This window comes from Eubalaena glacialis, chromosome 7 (assembly GCF_028564815.1).
Source record: "Eubalaena glacialis isolate mEubGla1 chromosome 7, mEubGla1.1.hap2.+ XY, whole genome shotgun sequence".
In the NCBI taxonomy this organism is placed as follows: domain Eukaryota; kingdom Metazoa; phylum Chordata; class Mammalia; order Artiodactyla; family Balaenidae; genus Eubalaena; species Eubalaena glacialis.
The window spans coordinates 71,190,337-71,205,529 of record NC_083722.1 but is presented as its reverse complement, the minus strand read 5'-3'; the positions used below and the strand labels follow the sequence as shown (position 1 = coordinate 71,205,529).

General features: G+C 50.6%; 1 protein-coding gene across 1 annotated transcript in view; it reads left to right on the top strand.

Annotated features, from left to right (window-relative positions):
* FYCO1 (FYVE and coiled-coil domain autophagy adaptor 1) overlaps nt 1–14,007 on the top strand; it is an 85,514-nt gene extending 71,507 nt beyond the window's left edge. Inside the window, exons 16-18 of the mRNA XM_061196633.1 lie at nt 604–814; nt 8,003–8,112; nt 10,126–14,007. Coding sequence (XP_061052616.1) covers nt 604–814; nt 8,003–8,112; nt 10,126–10,201 — 397 coding nt within the window. The 3' untranslated portion in view covers nt 10,202–14,007. The remainder of the gene's footprint in view (nt 1–603; nt 815–8,002; nt 8,113–10,125) is intronic.
* The last annotated feature ends 1,186 nt before the right edge of the window (nt 14,008–15,193 follow it).

Sequence of the window (15,193 nt, the reverse complement as noted above, 5' to 3'; positions counted from 1 at the left end):
TGTTTGCATTTATGAAAAGTCAGGGTGCCTGCTTGGAATTTTTTGGCAGGCCCTGGATTTCCGCTGAAAAGAGGGACGACTGACCGAAAGGGCAGGAGGTTTCAAACGATGCGTGTGCTTACTTCTGGTGCTAATTAGGTAAAAGCAGGAGGCGAGGAACTGGAAGGAGAAAGGGGAGAGAAAGAGTGGACAGCTGAGCAGCAGGGCAGCTGCAGGAGAGCTGCAGAAAGCTGAGGCCTCGGCACGCACTTCCTGTCCTTGAGGAGCACGGAGTGGCCCAGGCCGTCGTCTCAGTTCCAGCCGGCTTGCGGGGACCACACCAGCTCCTCGCGGGCAAGGGTTATCATCTATATTTTTTACTTCTGTGTCCCCAGTGCCTAGAGCTATGCCAGGCACCTAGTAAGTGCTCAGGAAACATCTGATGGCGTGAGCTGCACATCAAGAATTCTCCCATGTTTAAGTGTGTCAGTCATGGTGACCCAGGGCTTGTCCTCCCAAGAGCCTCCAGGGTTTCCAGTCACCCCGGAGTCACAGACAACCTGGCCAGTGGACTCAAACGCTTTCCCCGCTTTGATCAAGTCCCTCTCTGCATTCGTATTTTAGGATAAAATTACCCCTCACGGTGGAAGAGATCGCCAACTTCGGGGAGGGCAACAGGGAGCTGTTTGTGAGGTCCAGTACCTATAGCCTCATCCCCATCACCGTGGCCGAGGCAGGCCTCACCATCAGCTGGGTCTTCTCCTCCGACCCCAAGAGTATCTCCTTCAGTGTGGTGTACCGGGAGGCGGAGGACACGCCGCTGGATCAATGTAAGGTGAGGCCATCTCCCTGCCAGCAGGATTCCCTGGGCAGACCTTACCTGGGATGTTCTGAGAGGGGCACAGAGTGACCAGAGTGGGAAAACCCCCTGGGCTGCATCATGCAGAGCAGGCAACACACCTGGGCTTGTCCAGCCTGGGGGAGGAGAGCTGTCTTCTAATGTCTGAAGGCCCACTCCTGGGTCAGCTTCAGACTGACCTTGGAATAGGTCAATAGGTGAAACTGAAAGGAATACAGATGTGTGACTCAGTTTAAGGATCATTTTTTTAACAGAGCCATGCCGAGCAAGAACGGGTCACCATGGGAGGTGGGGACCAAGATCTTTGCTTCTGGTTATGAGCTTAGGGTGTTCAGCATCTCACCTCAGAAAGGTCAGTAGAGACTCATAGCCATTGTGTCACTTGGGTGGTTGGGCTGGAAATCTTCGTGGCAGATACCAGTTCATAAACTCCTAAGACATTCTAAACATGGGACATTGACAGTGGCCGGGACCATAGTTCTCAACCTTGGCCACACATTAGAAACACCTGGGAAGCTTTTTTTAAAAATAAATGTATTTATTTATTTATTTTATTTATTTATTTTTGGCTGCGTTGGTTCTTCATTGCTGTGCGCAGGCTTTCTCTAGTTGCGGCGAGTGGGGTCTACTCTTTATTGTGGTGCATGGGCTTCTCATCGCAGTGGCTTCTCTCGTTGTGGAGCACGGGCTCTAGGCATGTGGGCTTCAGTAGTTGTGGCTTGCGGGCTCTAGAGCACAGGCTCAGTAGTTGTGGCTCACAGGCTTAGTTGCTCCGTGGCATGTGGGATCTTCCCGGACCAGGGCTCGAACCCCCATGTCCCCTGCATTGGCAGGCGGATTCTTAACCACTGCACCACCAGGGAAGCCCTGGGAAGCTTTTTTTTTTTTTATAAATTTATTTATTTATTTTTTGGGTGTGTTGGGTCTTTGTTTCTGTGCGAGGGCTTTCTCTAGTTGAGGCGAGCGGGGGCCACTCTTCATCACGGTGCGCGGGCCTCTCACTGTCACGGCCTCTCTTGTTGCGGAGCACAGGCTCCAGACGCGCAGGCTCAGTACTTGTGGCTCACGGGCCTAGTTGCTCCGCGGCATGTGGGATCTTCCCAGACCAGGGCTCGAACCCGTGTCCCCTGCATTGGCAGGCAGATTCTCAACCACTGCGCCACCAGGGAAGCCCCCTGGGAAGCTTTTTAAAACATACTTCTGAGTCCACACCCCAGACCACTAAACCAGAATCTCTAAGGGGGATCCAGGCATCCTTAGATGGTCCCAGTGGGCAATCAAGGTTGAGAGCCACTGGTTTAGATCAAGGAGAAGAAGAGTAGAAAGGATGGAGTAGGATGCAGAGCACAGGACAATGAACAGGCCTCCGTGGGGGCTGATTCACTGTGGGCCGAGGAAGAGGGAGGGTCTGAATTCCACACCTGAATCTCTGCAGGGAGGGTGCCAGGGGATGATGGAGGGAGAGCTGGTTTGGGTGGAAACGCGAGTTCCATTTGAATCACTGTGAGTGGAAGGAATAGTGAAGACAGTCACACAGGCTGGATTGGAGCTCTGGGTAGATCCTAGACTTTTAATACAAAATCTCCATTTTCTAAGAATGAAGCTAGAGAGGAGCAATTTGAAGTTGTGTGAAGGAAGCCTTCTGTGAAGTCTCTGCGATGACATCCACTAGTCCCTCACGCTTGTGGTCCTCTGGGTGTCCTAAGGGGCTCACGGTGAGGGCTGGGGAAGGCCCAGAGCCCCAGGAGGGCCAGGCTCGGGCATGCTGGGCACACAGGTCCCCGCTCCAGCTTCGGTATCCACATGGGGAGGACACGTGTCCATCTGTGTTTGCTCTCCTGCCATCCCTGTCCTGGTGGTATCTGCCTATTATAGAGATTGCTTTGTCATTTCTGTCCTCTTCAAATTCACTCCTTAAATTTAATTCTAGCCCCCCTGAGTTGGCCTTGATTATTGGAGTCTCATGCTCGTGCTTATTTAAAAACTGCTCTGCCCCTCTTTTCCTTTTGGAGGCTCATAGCCACACCACACATGTAGCCTTGGAGCCCTTCCTTCCTGAGCGGTTCTCAACATCCACCTGGGAGGTCCTGGGCTTGTGGTCAGAGAGTGGATTCAGGCTCCCTGCTGCCACCTGGGCACATGTCTCAGTCCATGAGGCAGGTCTTAGTCCCACTTTGCTGATGAGGAAACTCGGGTGCAGAGCGGCCTGCCTGGGCAGTTGGTTGGGCAGCAGCTTAAGCAGCGTGCTTCTCAGCTCTGCACTAGCAACCAGCTGCACCACCCGGTACTCAGCACCAGCACCTTCGCTGTTCACCTCCTGTTCCCAACGCCCACCGAGCGCCTCGTACTGTGTCTGCCCACGTTAGATACTGGTGGATATTTGTGGGAGGGAGAGAGGGAGGTGACTAGATCCGGTCTCCACGCCTCTCTCCTTGCTCAGTCACTCACCAGCCTAATCCACATGGCCCTGGGAGACCTGTGTGGTTCCTCCCAGGAATCAGGAGCTCAGGGACGCCCAGGAGCCATCCTCATCTCTGGCTCCCTTACTGCCTGAAGGATATGGTTACCATTGTCTTTCCCACAGTGGACACCAGGGGGCAGAAGGAGCCCATCTGCAGGGTGGGTGAGAAGGGTGCTCAGGTGCTCCTCTGCCGTCACAGGCCCAACTGTCACCAGCCAGCTGTGGGGATGGCTGTTATGTCTGCCTGAGGTCCCGTACAGACATCAACCTGGAGAACCTACGTCCAGGCTCACACCTTTAGCATCTATCCTGGGGACTCCCCGTATGATGCCCTGACCAGACTGGACCTTATTGGGAATAATGGGACATAGTGCAAATTGCAACACTCAGGTTTCGTGATTGTGGAGGTTCAGGCATGAGGAGCTCTGCTGTGTACTTGCACTCTGTTCACAACCATTTACTGTACTGCTGTATACTGGGCTCTGTAGGGCGGGCCCACTGGGGATAAAGAGAGAAGGAACAGCATGGGATCTGCCCTTGAGGAGCTCATGGTGTGATCAGAGAGAGACCTTATTAAAAAAACAACTGTGGGAGAAAAAAGAAAGAAAGAAACAACTGTGATTCCAGGTGGTGACTGTCATGGTGGGGTGGCACTTGAGGGTGGGGGGCAGGCACCTAACCTGGGGAGCAGTGATCGGGGCAGGAGACTCCTGGGCCAAACCAAGAGAAGTTGTGGGGAGGGGATGGCAGGGGGACATGGGTTAGAGGAAAAGCATACAGGTGGAGGGAGCAGCATGGAAGGCCAGTCCCATCTCTAGGGGCATGTCAGACACGCCCACCCGGGACCACCCTCTCTCCAGAGGGACCTCCTCTATCAAGGCCATGCCTCGACACTGAGATTAGAGACTGTGACTTTGGGAAGCACTTGACGAAAGAAGTGGTAAATCAAGGACTTGAGGCTACCCATGTGCAGACTGCTGCCCTGAAGCCTGGGACAAATCAGGGAAGAAGACCTAGGCCCTGCCTCTCTCTTTGGCCAGAGAAGCTCAGAGGCCTGCCTGGGGCTACTGGGAGCAAGGACCCTTGACTTTATTTTTTAAACAGCTTTATTGAGGTATAATTTACACACCATATAATTTACCCATTTAAAATGTGCAATTCACTGTTATTTCAGTATTATTCACAGAGTTGTGTAACCATCACCACTGTCTGATTTTAGATCATTTTCATCATCCCCCAAAACAAAAAGAAACCCTGTGCCCATTAGCAGTCACTCCCCAACCTCCACCCAGCAACCACCAACCTACCTTCTGTCCTTACAGATTCCGTGTTCTGGACATTTCATGTGAATGGAATCATGCAATATGTGGCCTTTTCAGACTGACTTTTTCCATTTAACATAGAACCCTGGCTCTGTACCAGGCCGCCAGGTCACTAGAGTCCCTCGAGAAAGCAGTAAAACCAACTTGGACTGTTTTACAGACATATCACATAAATCAGGTCATGGGCACCCAAGCACTGGAGGCTGATGGGAGACGCCCCCAGAGCTCACACAGCAGAGACCTGTCTCACTCAGGGTTACATGAGACCCCAGTCATCTCCCGTCACCTCTGCTGTATGGGCTTTGACACCAGAGCCTTCGTTAATCTCCCCTAGACGTTTTGATTGATTGATTTTAAAATCAGTCTTACAAATTTTGACCATGGTAGAAAAAACAGCAGCTAAAATGAACCAAAAGTCCATAGAGTAGACTGTTTAAAGAAATGAAGAGTATTATCTTACACATGTCCTCTTCAGAGGATCTGCCTTAACAAGCTCTTGGGTTTTGCTTTGTAATCAAAGTAGTGTGTGGGAAGGTTGAGGTGTGGGGCACACAGGCGTCCCTGTGTAAACAGCAAGCCTTTCTCCCCAGCACTTCCTCCTACATGTGGTTGCTGAAGTATCTTAGGCCAGGCTCAGAATTTTTAGGTTATGCATCACGGTAACAGACCCAACCACCCAACCTCCCGGGATTCTCAGTCCCCAGTGGAATTAGAATATTGTAGAACATTAATGGAACTTGATGAGATAAGAAGTAGCTGCCACAGAGCCATAAGAACCTACCACAGTAGGTTCTTATGCATCTTTGTCCCCTCCAGGCTTGTCTTGGGCCCATCCGACTCCCTCACCACCACCAGCTTCCAGCCAGAGCAAATGTACTGTGGTGTCAGGAACATACTGTGTGCTCTGTCTCTCTCTCCCATGCCTTTGGGATCTCCCTCTTGACTTCTCTCTGACCCATATGTTATTTAGTTTCCAAATATTTTGGAATTTTCCAGACAACTGCTTTTTTTTTTCTTACTTAATTCCATTGTCAGAAAATGCACTTTGTATAGTTTGAATCCTTTTAAATGTAAGTTTTGGGTTTTTTTTTTTTAATGGCCTAGAATATGGCCTACCTGGTGAATGTTTCAAGTACACTTGAAAAGCATATGTGTTCTGCTGTTGTTGGTGGAGTGTTCTATACATATCAGTTAGATCAAGTCAGTTGATAGTGTTCTTCTATTTCCTTACTGAGTTCCTGTCTACTTATTCCATCAATTATTGAGGGACATTAAAATATCCAACTATAATTATGAATTTATTCTATTTCTCCTTGTAACTCTACCACTTTTTGCTTCATGTGTGTTGAAGCTCTGTCATTAGGGGCATAAATGTTTAGGATTGTTTTGTCCCCCTTGATGAAATTGACATCTTTATCATTATGAAACTGTCCCTGGCCACGTTCTTTGATGTAAAAATCTACTTTGATATTAATATAGTCAATCCCTCTTTCTTTTGACTGGTGTTAGCATGGTGTATCTTCTTACATCCTTTTAACTTCTTTGTATCTTTACATTTAAATTGTATTTCTTGTAGGCATGATGGGGTTGGGGCTTGCTTTTATCCAACCTGATAATACCTGCCTTTCAATTGGGATGTTTAGCCTACTTACATTTAATGTGATTGTCAATAAGGTTAGGTTTGAGTCTCTCATCTTACTGTTTTTTATTTGTTCCATCTGCTTGTTGTTCTCTTTTCCTCTCAAAGCAGTAAACTAGGGCAATTGCAGGGCTCACCTTGTTCTCTCACAGATCACTGTCCATCATTGCCTGATGTACAGTGTCTTAAAAACTGTTTTGTATATTTTGTCGATTTTGGTTGTTACTTGAGAGGGTAAATCTTAGCCATTCTCCCATGCTTTTGAATGTGTTGTCCCTGCTGTCTGGAGCTGCCAGACCTCCCTATAACTAGCTAAATTGTCCAAGCTCAGTGTTGCCTCTTCCAGGAAGTCTTCCCTGATTCTGCCTCTCCTCCTTCCCACCCAGAGGCTGGGATAGGCACCCCTCCCTGGTAGACCCCTCGTGACAGTCTCACCCAACATAATTGAATGTTTTTTTTATCTGTTGTCACCATTAAACCACAAGATCCTTAAGGGCAGCAGAGCCTTTTGTGGGAACTTACTTCACTTTGGGAACTTTGTGGCCACCATGTAGTGTTTCAAGAAATAGGTCGCTGTATTCAAGTTTGAGTTGAAAAAGTAATCACATCTTTATAACTATTTTGGATTCAGTCATTTTGCACAGGTTGAAAAGTGTTTAATAGGAAAAAATTAAAACTAAATTTAACAAAAATTGAATTTCCAAAAAAGGAGCAACATTTAATTTTGTAGAGAATGAAAATTTTTACATTGTGAGGCAGCTCACTACCTTAGGAACCCATTGCTAAGATGTTACGTGGTCTGCGTGACCATTTATGTGTAGTGCCAAATGGGAGGCTTATGGATGCTTAATGAGACAAGACCCTCTAAGTGCTTGTCCCTTCAAAAAAATGTTTTTAATTTTGGTTGGCTCTTGTGTTAATTCCTGTCATATCTTCAGTTTTAAAGTATCTTAGCTGGCTAACAGGTTGAAGACTCTGCCCATGGGAAAGAAGTTGGCCATCCATAGACCCCAGCCCTGGCCCTGTCCAGCTCACACCATTTGCTCAGATTTGGCCCCTGACAGTGAGGCCCTTAGAACATGTCCTTAGAAAATAAACGTCTCCTGGGATTAATTTCTCATTCTCAGAGGACATAGAGAGGAAGCAGGAGACTTGGAAAGATGAAAGGGCTCTGAGGCATATGGACCGACTGGGGCCAAGTGAGAAGCCACGGGTGGAGCCAGGGGTGGTCAGCCTGGAGGAAAGTGGGCCCAGCAGCTTCACAAAGTGCTCGAGAGATGTGGAAAGAGGGCTCGGCCTGTCCTGTGAGACCCCCAAGGGTAGCAGCACCAGCGCAAAGGAAAGAGCCAGGCAGGATTTCACCTAGAATAAGCCTCACCTTCCTGAAGCCAGAAAGGGGCTGTTCCTCTGGACGGTGGAGTGTTCTGGCACTGGCCATGGTCAGAGGAGGCTGGAGGACCATTCTTTTGGGATGCTGACCAATTCATGATTCTGGATGAAACTCATGTCTACAGCCTCCCCACTATCTCAAGTTATCGACAAACCCAGGGCATGTGGGAGGTACCCCACCAATCCTGGTGGCTGATCTCAGCCCCAACCCTGCTCAGCTGTGACCTTAGACGAGGCAGGCTCTCAGCTTCCCTGGGCCTCAGTTTCCTTCCCCAAGATAAAGAGTCTGCCCAGAGGATCCATGGTGCCCTCTCAGCTTCTGTTTCACTTTTCCTACCTGCTTTGTCTCCCAGGTGCTCATTCCCACAACCCGATGCAATTCCCACAAGGAGAACATCCAGGGCCAGCTCAAGGTCCGCACACCAGGCATCTACATGCTCATCTTCGACAACACCTTTTCCAGGTAGGGGCCACCTCATTCATCAGCATCCAGATGAATCCACCTGGCACCTGGTCCCAAGAACAGAGGTGGATGTTTAAAAGAAGTTATTTAATTATCAGTAGCTTATTATCAGTAGTTCTTTGATTTTAGACCTACGCTTTGGTGTTCCAGTGTCTATTATAGACTGTGTAACACACAGGCTAATACTTACAGAGTCTCGCCACATGTCAGGTGTGTTCTCCGCCCTCCGCTCTTACTTACTCACTTCAGCCCCACATCAGCCTCATGTAATAGGGACTGTCTTTCTCCTCGTGTTACTACTAAGGGACTGAGGACAAGAAGGATAGAAGAGTGACAATCCCAAGTCACACAGCTGGTGGTGGAGCTGGATTTGAACCCAGGTGGCCAGGCTCCAGACTCTAGGCTCTTACCCGGGACGCCCTTCTGCCTCTCTGCTGTCCAGATTCCCACTGCCCAGACCAGAGAAGAGCTCAGTAAATATAGTGGAAGGATTAGGTGGATGGATGGATGAGAGAGAAGCGAAGGAATGAAGGCTAAAGTTTGAGATAATCAGGACCAGAGCTGTGAGGTGAGGCCCCTGGGCCCTCCTGTCATGGGAGTGGAGCAGCAGGTACCATCTTTGGGAAGCATTGTTTCAAAGCACCAGATGCAGATCCAGGAGTGTAGGGCTTGGGGGGCAGGAGGATGGGGATGTAGGGAGATAAGGCTGGAGGGGCGGCCAAGAAAGGAAGCAGGACAGAGGACCACCATTGGTTGAGCATCTGCTGTGAGCCAGGGGCCTACGTCATGGAGACGTGAGACAGGTTGCTGGGCACCTGTCCCTTTTATGTCTTCTGCTTCAGCGTAAGCCCTTAATTGGGGCTTGCCTCTGTTATAAGACCTGTCTTGTCAGCATCCAGCCACATCCTCTCTGAGCGGAACCTTGAGCTAGCGGCCACATCCCTCCACATGGGCGCCCTTCCCAGCCCACTTAATAGGCTGGGAATTACTTAATAGGACACTCTAGGGGAAAGCTAGAGTGCCACCCCCTCACCACCTCCAGGCCTTGAACTCCCAGGGCTTGTGGCCATGGGCATCCACCAAGGGAGAGGTTAGAAGAATGGGCTTCCCACCTTGCCCCACTCCTGCCCCTCCCCCGCCCCTCCCCCCAACACCCCCATGAACATGAACACACCTTGAGTTAGCAGGGCTCTCGGGCACAGGCCCAGCGTGTCCAGAGAGCTGCTTTCGGACTGGACGTGGGCCTCAGCCCCTCTGGGGCAGCGGTTAGGAGACTGGGTGGAGGCCAGCCAGGCACAGGCTCTGCTCTTCCCTCTGTGGGTTTTAGTTGAACCCCAGTTTCCTCTGCAGTGGCAGCCAGCATTTTTACTACCTCACGGAGCCCCACTGTGTTGACGGAGAGGCCGGTAGAGGCGTGTTGAGGGCAGAGTGCAGCCCCAGGCCGGCCCCCAGTTATCGTTAGAAGCGGCCGTGGTGCTGTGACACACTCTGGCCTTAATCCACTGAGGTCATCTCAGGGGCCTACTCGAGATTTCCGAAACATGGACAGCAAAATGGATTTCGACGCCCAGTCAGAATGAAATCCAGGCTCACTTCCACCGTATATGTCCCCTCCATGCCTGCTCCATTCACTTCCCCAGTGCAGTCCAGACCACCTAGACCCCAGAGACCCCCGGGACTGCTTCAGAGCAGCAAGGCAAGCAGGGGCGGGGCTTCACAGTGTGAGACCAAATGGGCCTTTCTGCACCCAAGCCCCAGGAAAGTCTGTGGCGGTGTCCCAAGACCCCTGATACTGTGCAGGGAGATGTCTCTGCTAGACAGACAGGAAGTGGGGGTGAGGGGGCCTGGAAGAGTCCACACATTCTGCAAGAGGCCCCAGCCTCCGAGCAGAGGTCTCTGCACAAAGACTCGCCGTGCCAGCCAGCGCCCACTCCAGCCAGGTCACTGCAGCTGCTGCCCCTCGGGCTTTTAGCCCTCAGGGTAACACCTCCTTTTCCATTTCTGTCTCCTCAGGTTTGTCTCCAAGAAAGTATTTTATCACTTAACGGTTGACCGGCCTGTGATCTACGATGGAAGTGATTTCCCGTAGCCTCAAGCACGTGGATTTTAATAGTTTCCCATTACCCACAGGAAACACTACTTTTCCTCTCCTGTCACATAAAGCACTTACAAAACCCAAAAAACAAAAAACAGCTGCTCTGAAGCTATCAAGATCCACTGTGCAACTTTAAGAGACGGGCCCTTGGCTGCTCCTTGGAGCTGGGTTGTTCCTTGTGCTCAGCACCATGCACGTCACTCTTAGCCCTGTGGCTTATAAGGGTTCAAGCAACGTTTCCATTGTCCTCACACCCAGAGGGACACTATGCCAAAGTTTTAAACACTCAGGAGACCATTGGCCTCTCCTGGGGGCACAGTTGGTTCCAGGCCTCCTGTGGAGAGTTTCCCAGGCCAGAGAGGATCCCAACTTCTGCTCAGGGAGAGACATGGCCCCCCTGTGCCCAGCCTGGGGCCACGCATCATGGGTGACCATGAGCTGGGATGCCCTGGCCAGACCCTGTGAGGCCCTCGAGTCCTCCCAGGAAAAGGAGGTCGGGGCACCCAGGGGCCCACCCAAGATCCCAACCAGCCTCCTCCATCATGCTCCTGTCCCTTCCTGCCCCGTGAGTCCAGGGCTGCTCCAGAACTCAGCCATTTCAGAGGGGCCTCCAGCTGCACTTGCCTCCTGGCCCTGCTGTCTGGGCAATTCTGTCCTCAAGCAAAGCCCTTCACTCAGCCAGGGCTCTCAACAGCTCAAAACATCACCCTAAGAATCAGAACTGAAGCTAATCCAGGGAACAGAACCCACCTACTGAGGGCCTGCAGTGCTGTCTGTCTACGGATGGCCAGAGCCCAGGTGCTGGGTAATGTCAACGCCATGACCAAAACACAGGGTTGTGCATCAGCCTATAGGGCTCACTCCTTAGCTGACAGCCTGTCTTTGTTTATATCGATAAGAGCTTCTGCCTCACCTGCAGATATGTTTACTAATGATCATAAATCAGGGTAGGAACCACTTTTAAAAATTGGGGCTTCTTAACAGAAGTCTTTGGTAACAAGTGTAAACAGGCATAATTCATGAATCTGCTCTTGGCTTACCTCTTGGTCCCTCCTCCCCACCTACCAGATTCCCCACACCCCGTTTGCCCACTTCCTGCTGCTCAGCCTGCACCTGACACCTGGGAGCTGCCTCCCTCTGGGGCAAATGAATCCTCTGTCCTTTTCCAGGACGAGAAGGAGATAATCTTCCTGTTCTCTGTGGCCCTCTTCTCCCACCAGAGGGCTCACCTTTGACGGCCTTTTTGTGCCCTGTTCACTGGGCAGTCAGGACCCAGGTACTTCCACAGTGAGTAGAGCATCTGACAAAGCAGCCCACCTTGGCTGGGGACAAGGGAGAGGGTGCCGGGCAGGGTGACTGTGGGTCTGAGTGCCGGGCCCAGCCAGCCCTCCAGCTAGCCTGGTGACTAAGCCAAGCCACACCACCTCGAAGCTTCATCTTGTCGTTCACAAGCTTGGTCTGACCAGTTCTGAGAGCTGGAGAATGGGTCAGGAACCCCAGGCCAAGTTCAGCTCGACCCCACACCCACCATGCACCAGCAGAGAGGACCCGTGGGGCAGGGGCAGGAGGAAATGACTTTGGCGATGGACTCAGAACTTTGATTTAAACAGGAGACTTAGGCACTCCCAGTCATTTTAAGTGGGGTTTGGGACATGGTGAACAGAACCTTCCAGAGAGATTAGCCCAGAGAAAAGCTGGACCTCTTGTGCTCTCTTTCCTGGGAGTAGCCGCCTGTGGCAGAAAGCCACGTCTCTAGCATCTCCTCAAGCAAGGTCCTGACAGTGCTCAGCACCAGAACGGAAATAGCCAGGCCCCCAGAGACTCCCTAGCCTCGTGCTTGTCCCCACAGGGTGCCACACAGCCTGAAGATTGTTCCAGGGCAAATTATCCTGCCTTTAAAGCCACCCACCCTCTTGGAAACGATAATCAGATGTAGCTAGTTCACCACATGAGAGAGACTAACAAAAGAACCCAAAGCAGTCTGGAATCTTGGTTTGAGTGCTTAGCTTTCCCAGGATACCGTGGAGACTCTGGCCAAGCTGATGGCCTTCTGCTGGTATCACCACCATCACCTGCAGCTAGAACCAGCGTTTCGAGAGTAGCGGATGTGTTTCCTGCGAAAGGCCTGGGACGTTCCATCTGAGGCTGATTCTGAACCTCTGTCGCTCAGACCAACTGTAGCTTAAAAAATCACTTGGCTCTTGTGAAGCCAACCCAGAGCCACTCCTGCAGGAGAGCGTGGGCCCCTAGTGGCACCACAACAAAAGGTGACTGCAGTTGTGCAAAAAGGCCTTTGCTGTGTTCAGAGACCTGCCCCCTGACCCCTGGTCACACCCCGCTTCTGCAGCGTATTTATTTTTTGTGCTGAATGGACTCATGTCCTTTGTTACTTTGCTGTGCGAGCTCAGGTTTGCTGTGCACTACGCAGCTAGAGAATATCTATGGCTGCAAATATGCTTGCAGCCAAATATAAGTATGGCTTGTATAAATAGCTTTCTTATTTTAAACAGGTTCCCAATTTTACTGAGGTTTTGGGGTTGCAGTATTTTTTTTTAATGCAAACGACAATGAAAGACAGCTATTGAAAGTGGTGGCCCCAGCCAGTAGACTGAATTACAGTAGAAGTCAACAAGAAGGAAACATCCTTGGGATCTCAGATCACTATTTAAAAACAAAAACAAAACCCCAGCAGTCCCTTGATGGCCCAGCTCTCTGAATAACTGTCACTCTTTAGTACTGATACCAGCCACCTTGCTCACCACTGTCTCAGAAGCCACTGATCACCCTCGCCTATGAACACAGCCTCTGTCAGGCGCACTCATACACCTCAAGGAAGGGCGTTTGGGAGAAAGTGTGGCCTCTGCAGAGCACTTCTGGCTGGAGCCCACCTACTCCAGGTCTACTGGACCAAGAGCAGGCAAGGAAATTCTCAGGCAGGAACCACATAGGGTTTAGAAAGTAGACATGAAAAGCCACACTATGTAATTCAAAAATAAAGGGGATGGTTTTTCTGGAAATTTTCAGTTGTCACTCACCTTCGGTGGTGAAGCCATTCCAGACTCACATGAAAAGAAATCCCCATTTGGGGATGAAATCTCAGAGTCTGTTTTATGATACTGGTTAGATGTCCACTGACATGGTTTTATAGGAGTTTAAATTTCAGAAGCCCACCTTGGTGACTCTACATGGGAGAATCCCATCCTTGACTCAGAGGTTTTGAGAATCAGCAGAGCCGCCATCTGTGATGCTCAGAACCAAGGATTGCCCAGAGACTGGAGTCAGCCATCCACATTTACAAAATGCTTACCCAAAAGGTACTTTTCAGTGGAACCTTGGGTAAGTTTCTCTCTTTTCATTATGCTTCTTCCAAGGAAACAGGAAAGACTGAGTTAATGCCTTTTCTCTCTTAAGCACTTTTTCAAAATAATAAAGTACATCTTTAAATTTTGGGAGGCATCTCTGATAAAAAGGCTTCCTTAGAACCTTAGGACAAGTGTTATCCAGAGATGATCCTGCCCCTGGTGGCTGCAGAGCAACAGTGAAGCCTCAGTTGGATGGCTTCCAAATCGGAATTGCACTTTAATTGACTAATCCTCAGTTCTTGCAGCCTTACAGGATAGCGGGTCTGGAAACCCATCGCATTCTTATCTGCCAAAGAATTACCCAGAAGCACATCAAATGTCAACAGTACACCTGCACAGCAGGGGTGAGGAACTTTTGTATCCCAAAACATATTCCTTACAGCATCTGCTGCACCATTTGGGAATGTCTTTATTTTTAACCTCAGGATTTAAATAAACACTATGTCATTGACAGTAGTGTCATCTTTCATTCTGTTGAGACATAAGGCAAGTGATGAAGTTGCCCACAGCAGAGTCGGGGTCAAGCTGCCCTTCTGGGACACGTCTTGTACCATGACTTTTCAAAAGGGCCCAAGCCAGCAGCTGTCCTGAGCAGTTGCCACGTGGCCTGATATCTGGACCCACAGTCTGCTCTGAGGCCTGTGTTCAGACCTGCCTCAGCCATCGCAACGCACCAACCCACTGCCCTCTGCCAGATGAGCTTTTGCTTTCAGCAAAATTCCCCAGCCTTCCCCTGGTCCTCAAAAGAGCACACTGAGCAAAGAGGAACCTGATTTACCAGAATAATGGGGTGGGGGAGGAGGTCACAGTGACCTAAAACCACAATTAGTGAATCTGGGCAAAACTGCCAGCACGAGGCAGTACAGAGGATCAGCAGAGAGCCTGGACACAGGCCCCGAGGTGCATGTCCCAGTCACTCCACCGGGCAGATTGAGCTCAGGCTGGGCAGTCCATCTGCACTCACATCTCCTGAGTGCCTTGTGCCCCACAGAGCCCCTCCCAGCCCCCCGGATTCTCCTGTGGCCTCTTCTTTCATCAGTTACTCAGGAATAAGTTACTTTCCATTATCGGATTGTTCCCGCAAGGGCCAGGACCTGTGTTTCTTCCATCTTCATCTCCCTCCTCTACCTCACCTCACAGCATCCAGCACTGTGCCAGACACGAGAGCGCTCTCCAGCCTCTGAATCGGCGAGGACACTCGGTGCCTTGGTCAGCTCTAAGCCATCAACAATCCCACTGGCCAACTTGGCCAGAGACAAACTCCCAAAACCCCCATGTCAGAGAAGGACAAAGGGCAAGCCTGCAGGGGAGGTTTGGGGAGGATGGAGGTGAGCTGGTCACTAGATCCGACCCCTCACAACCCCCTATACCCTCAAGTCAAGCCTCTTACTGTCCAGTAACAGAAGAGTGGTTTATCCAAGTGCCCAAAACAGCACAGCAGAAGGATTTCTTTGTTAATAGGACAGCCCCTCCAGAGGCTCAGGTGGCCACGTGGACTGGGCGTAGAAGGAGAACCGACGGGGACACGTGGATGTGCAGGCTGCTCTATCTGGGCTGGGATCCTTCGTGGCAGAATCCCTGTGCACCTCACCCCACCTGCTGAACCGCTGAGTAGTCCTAGGTG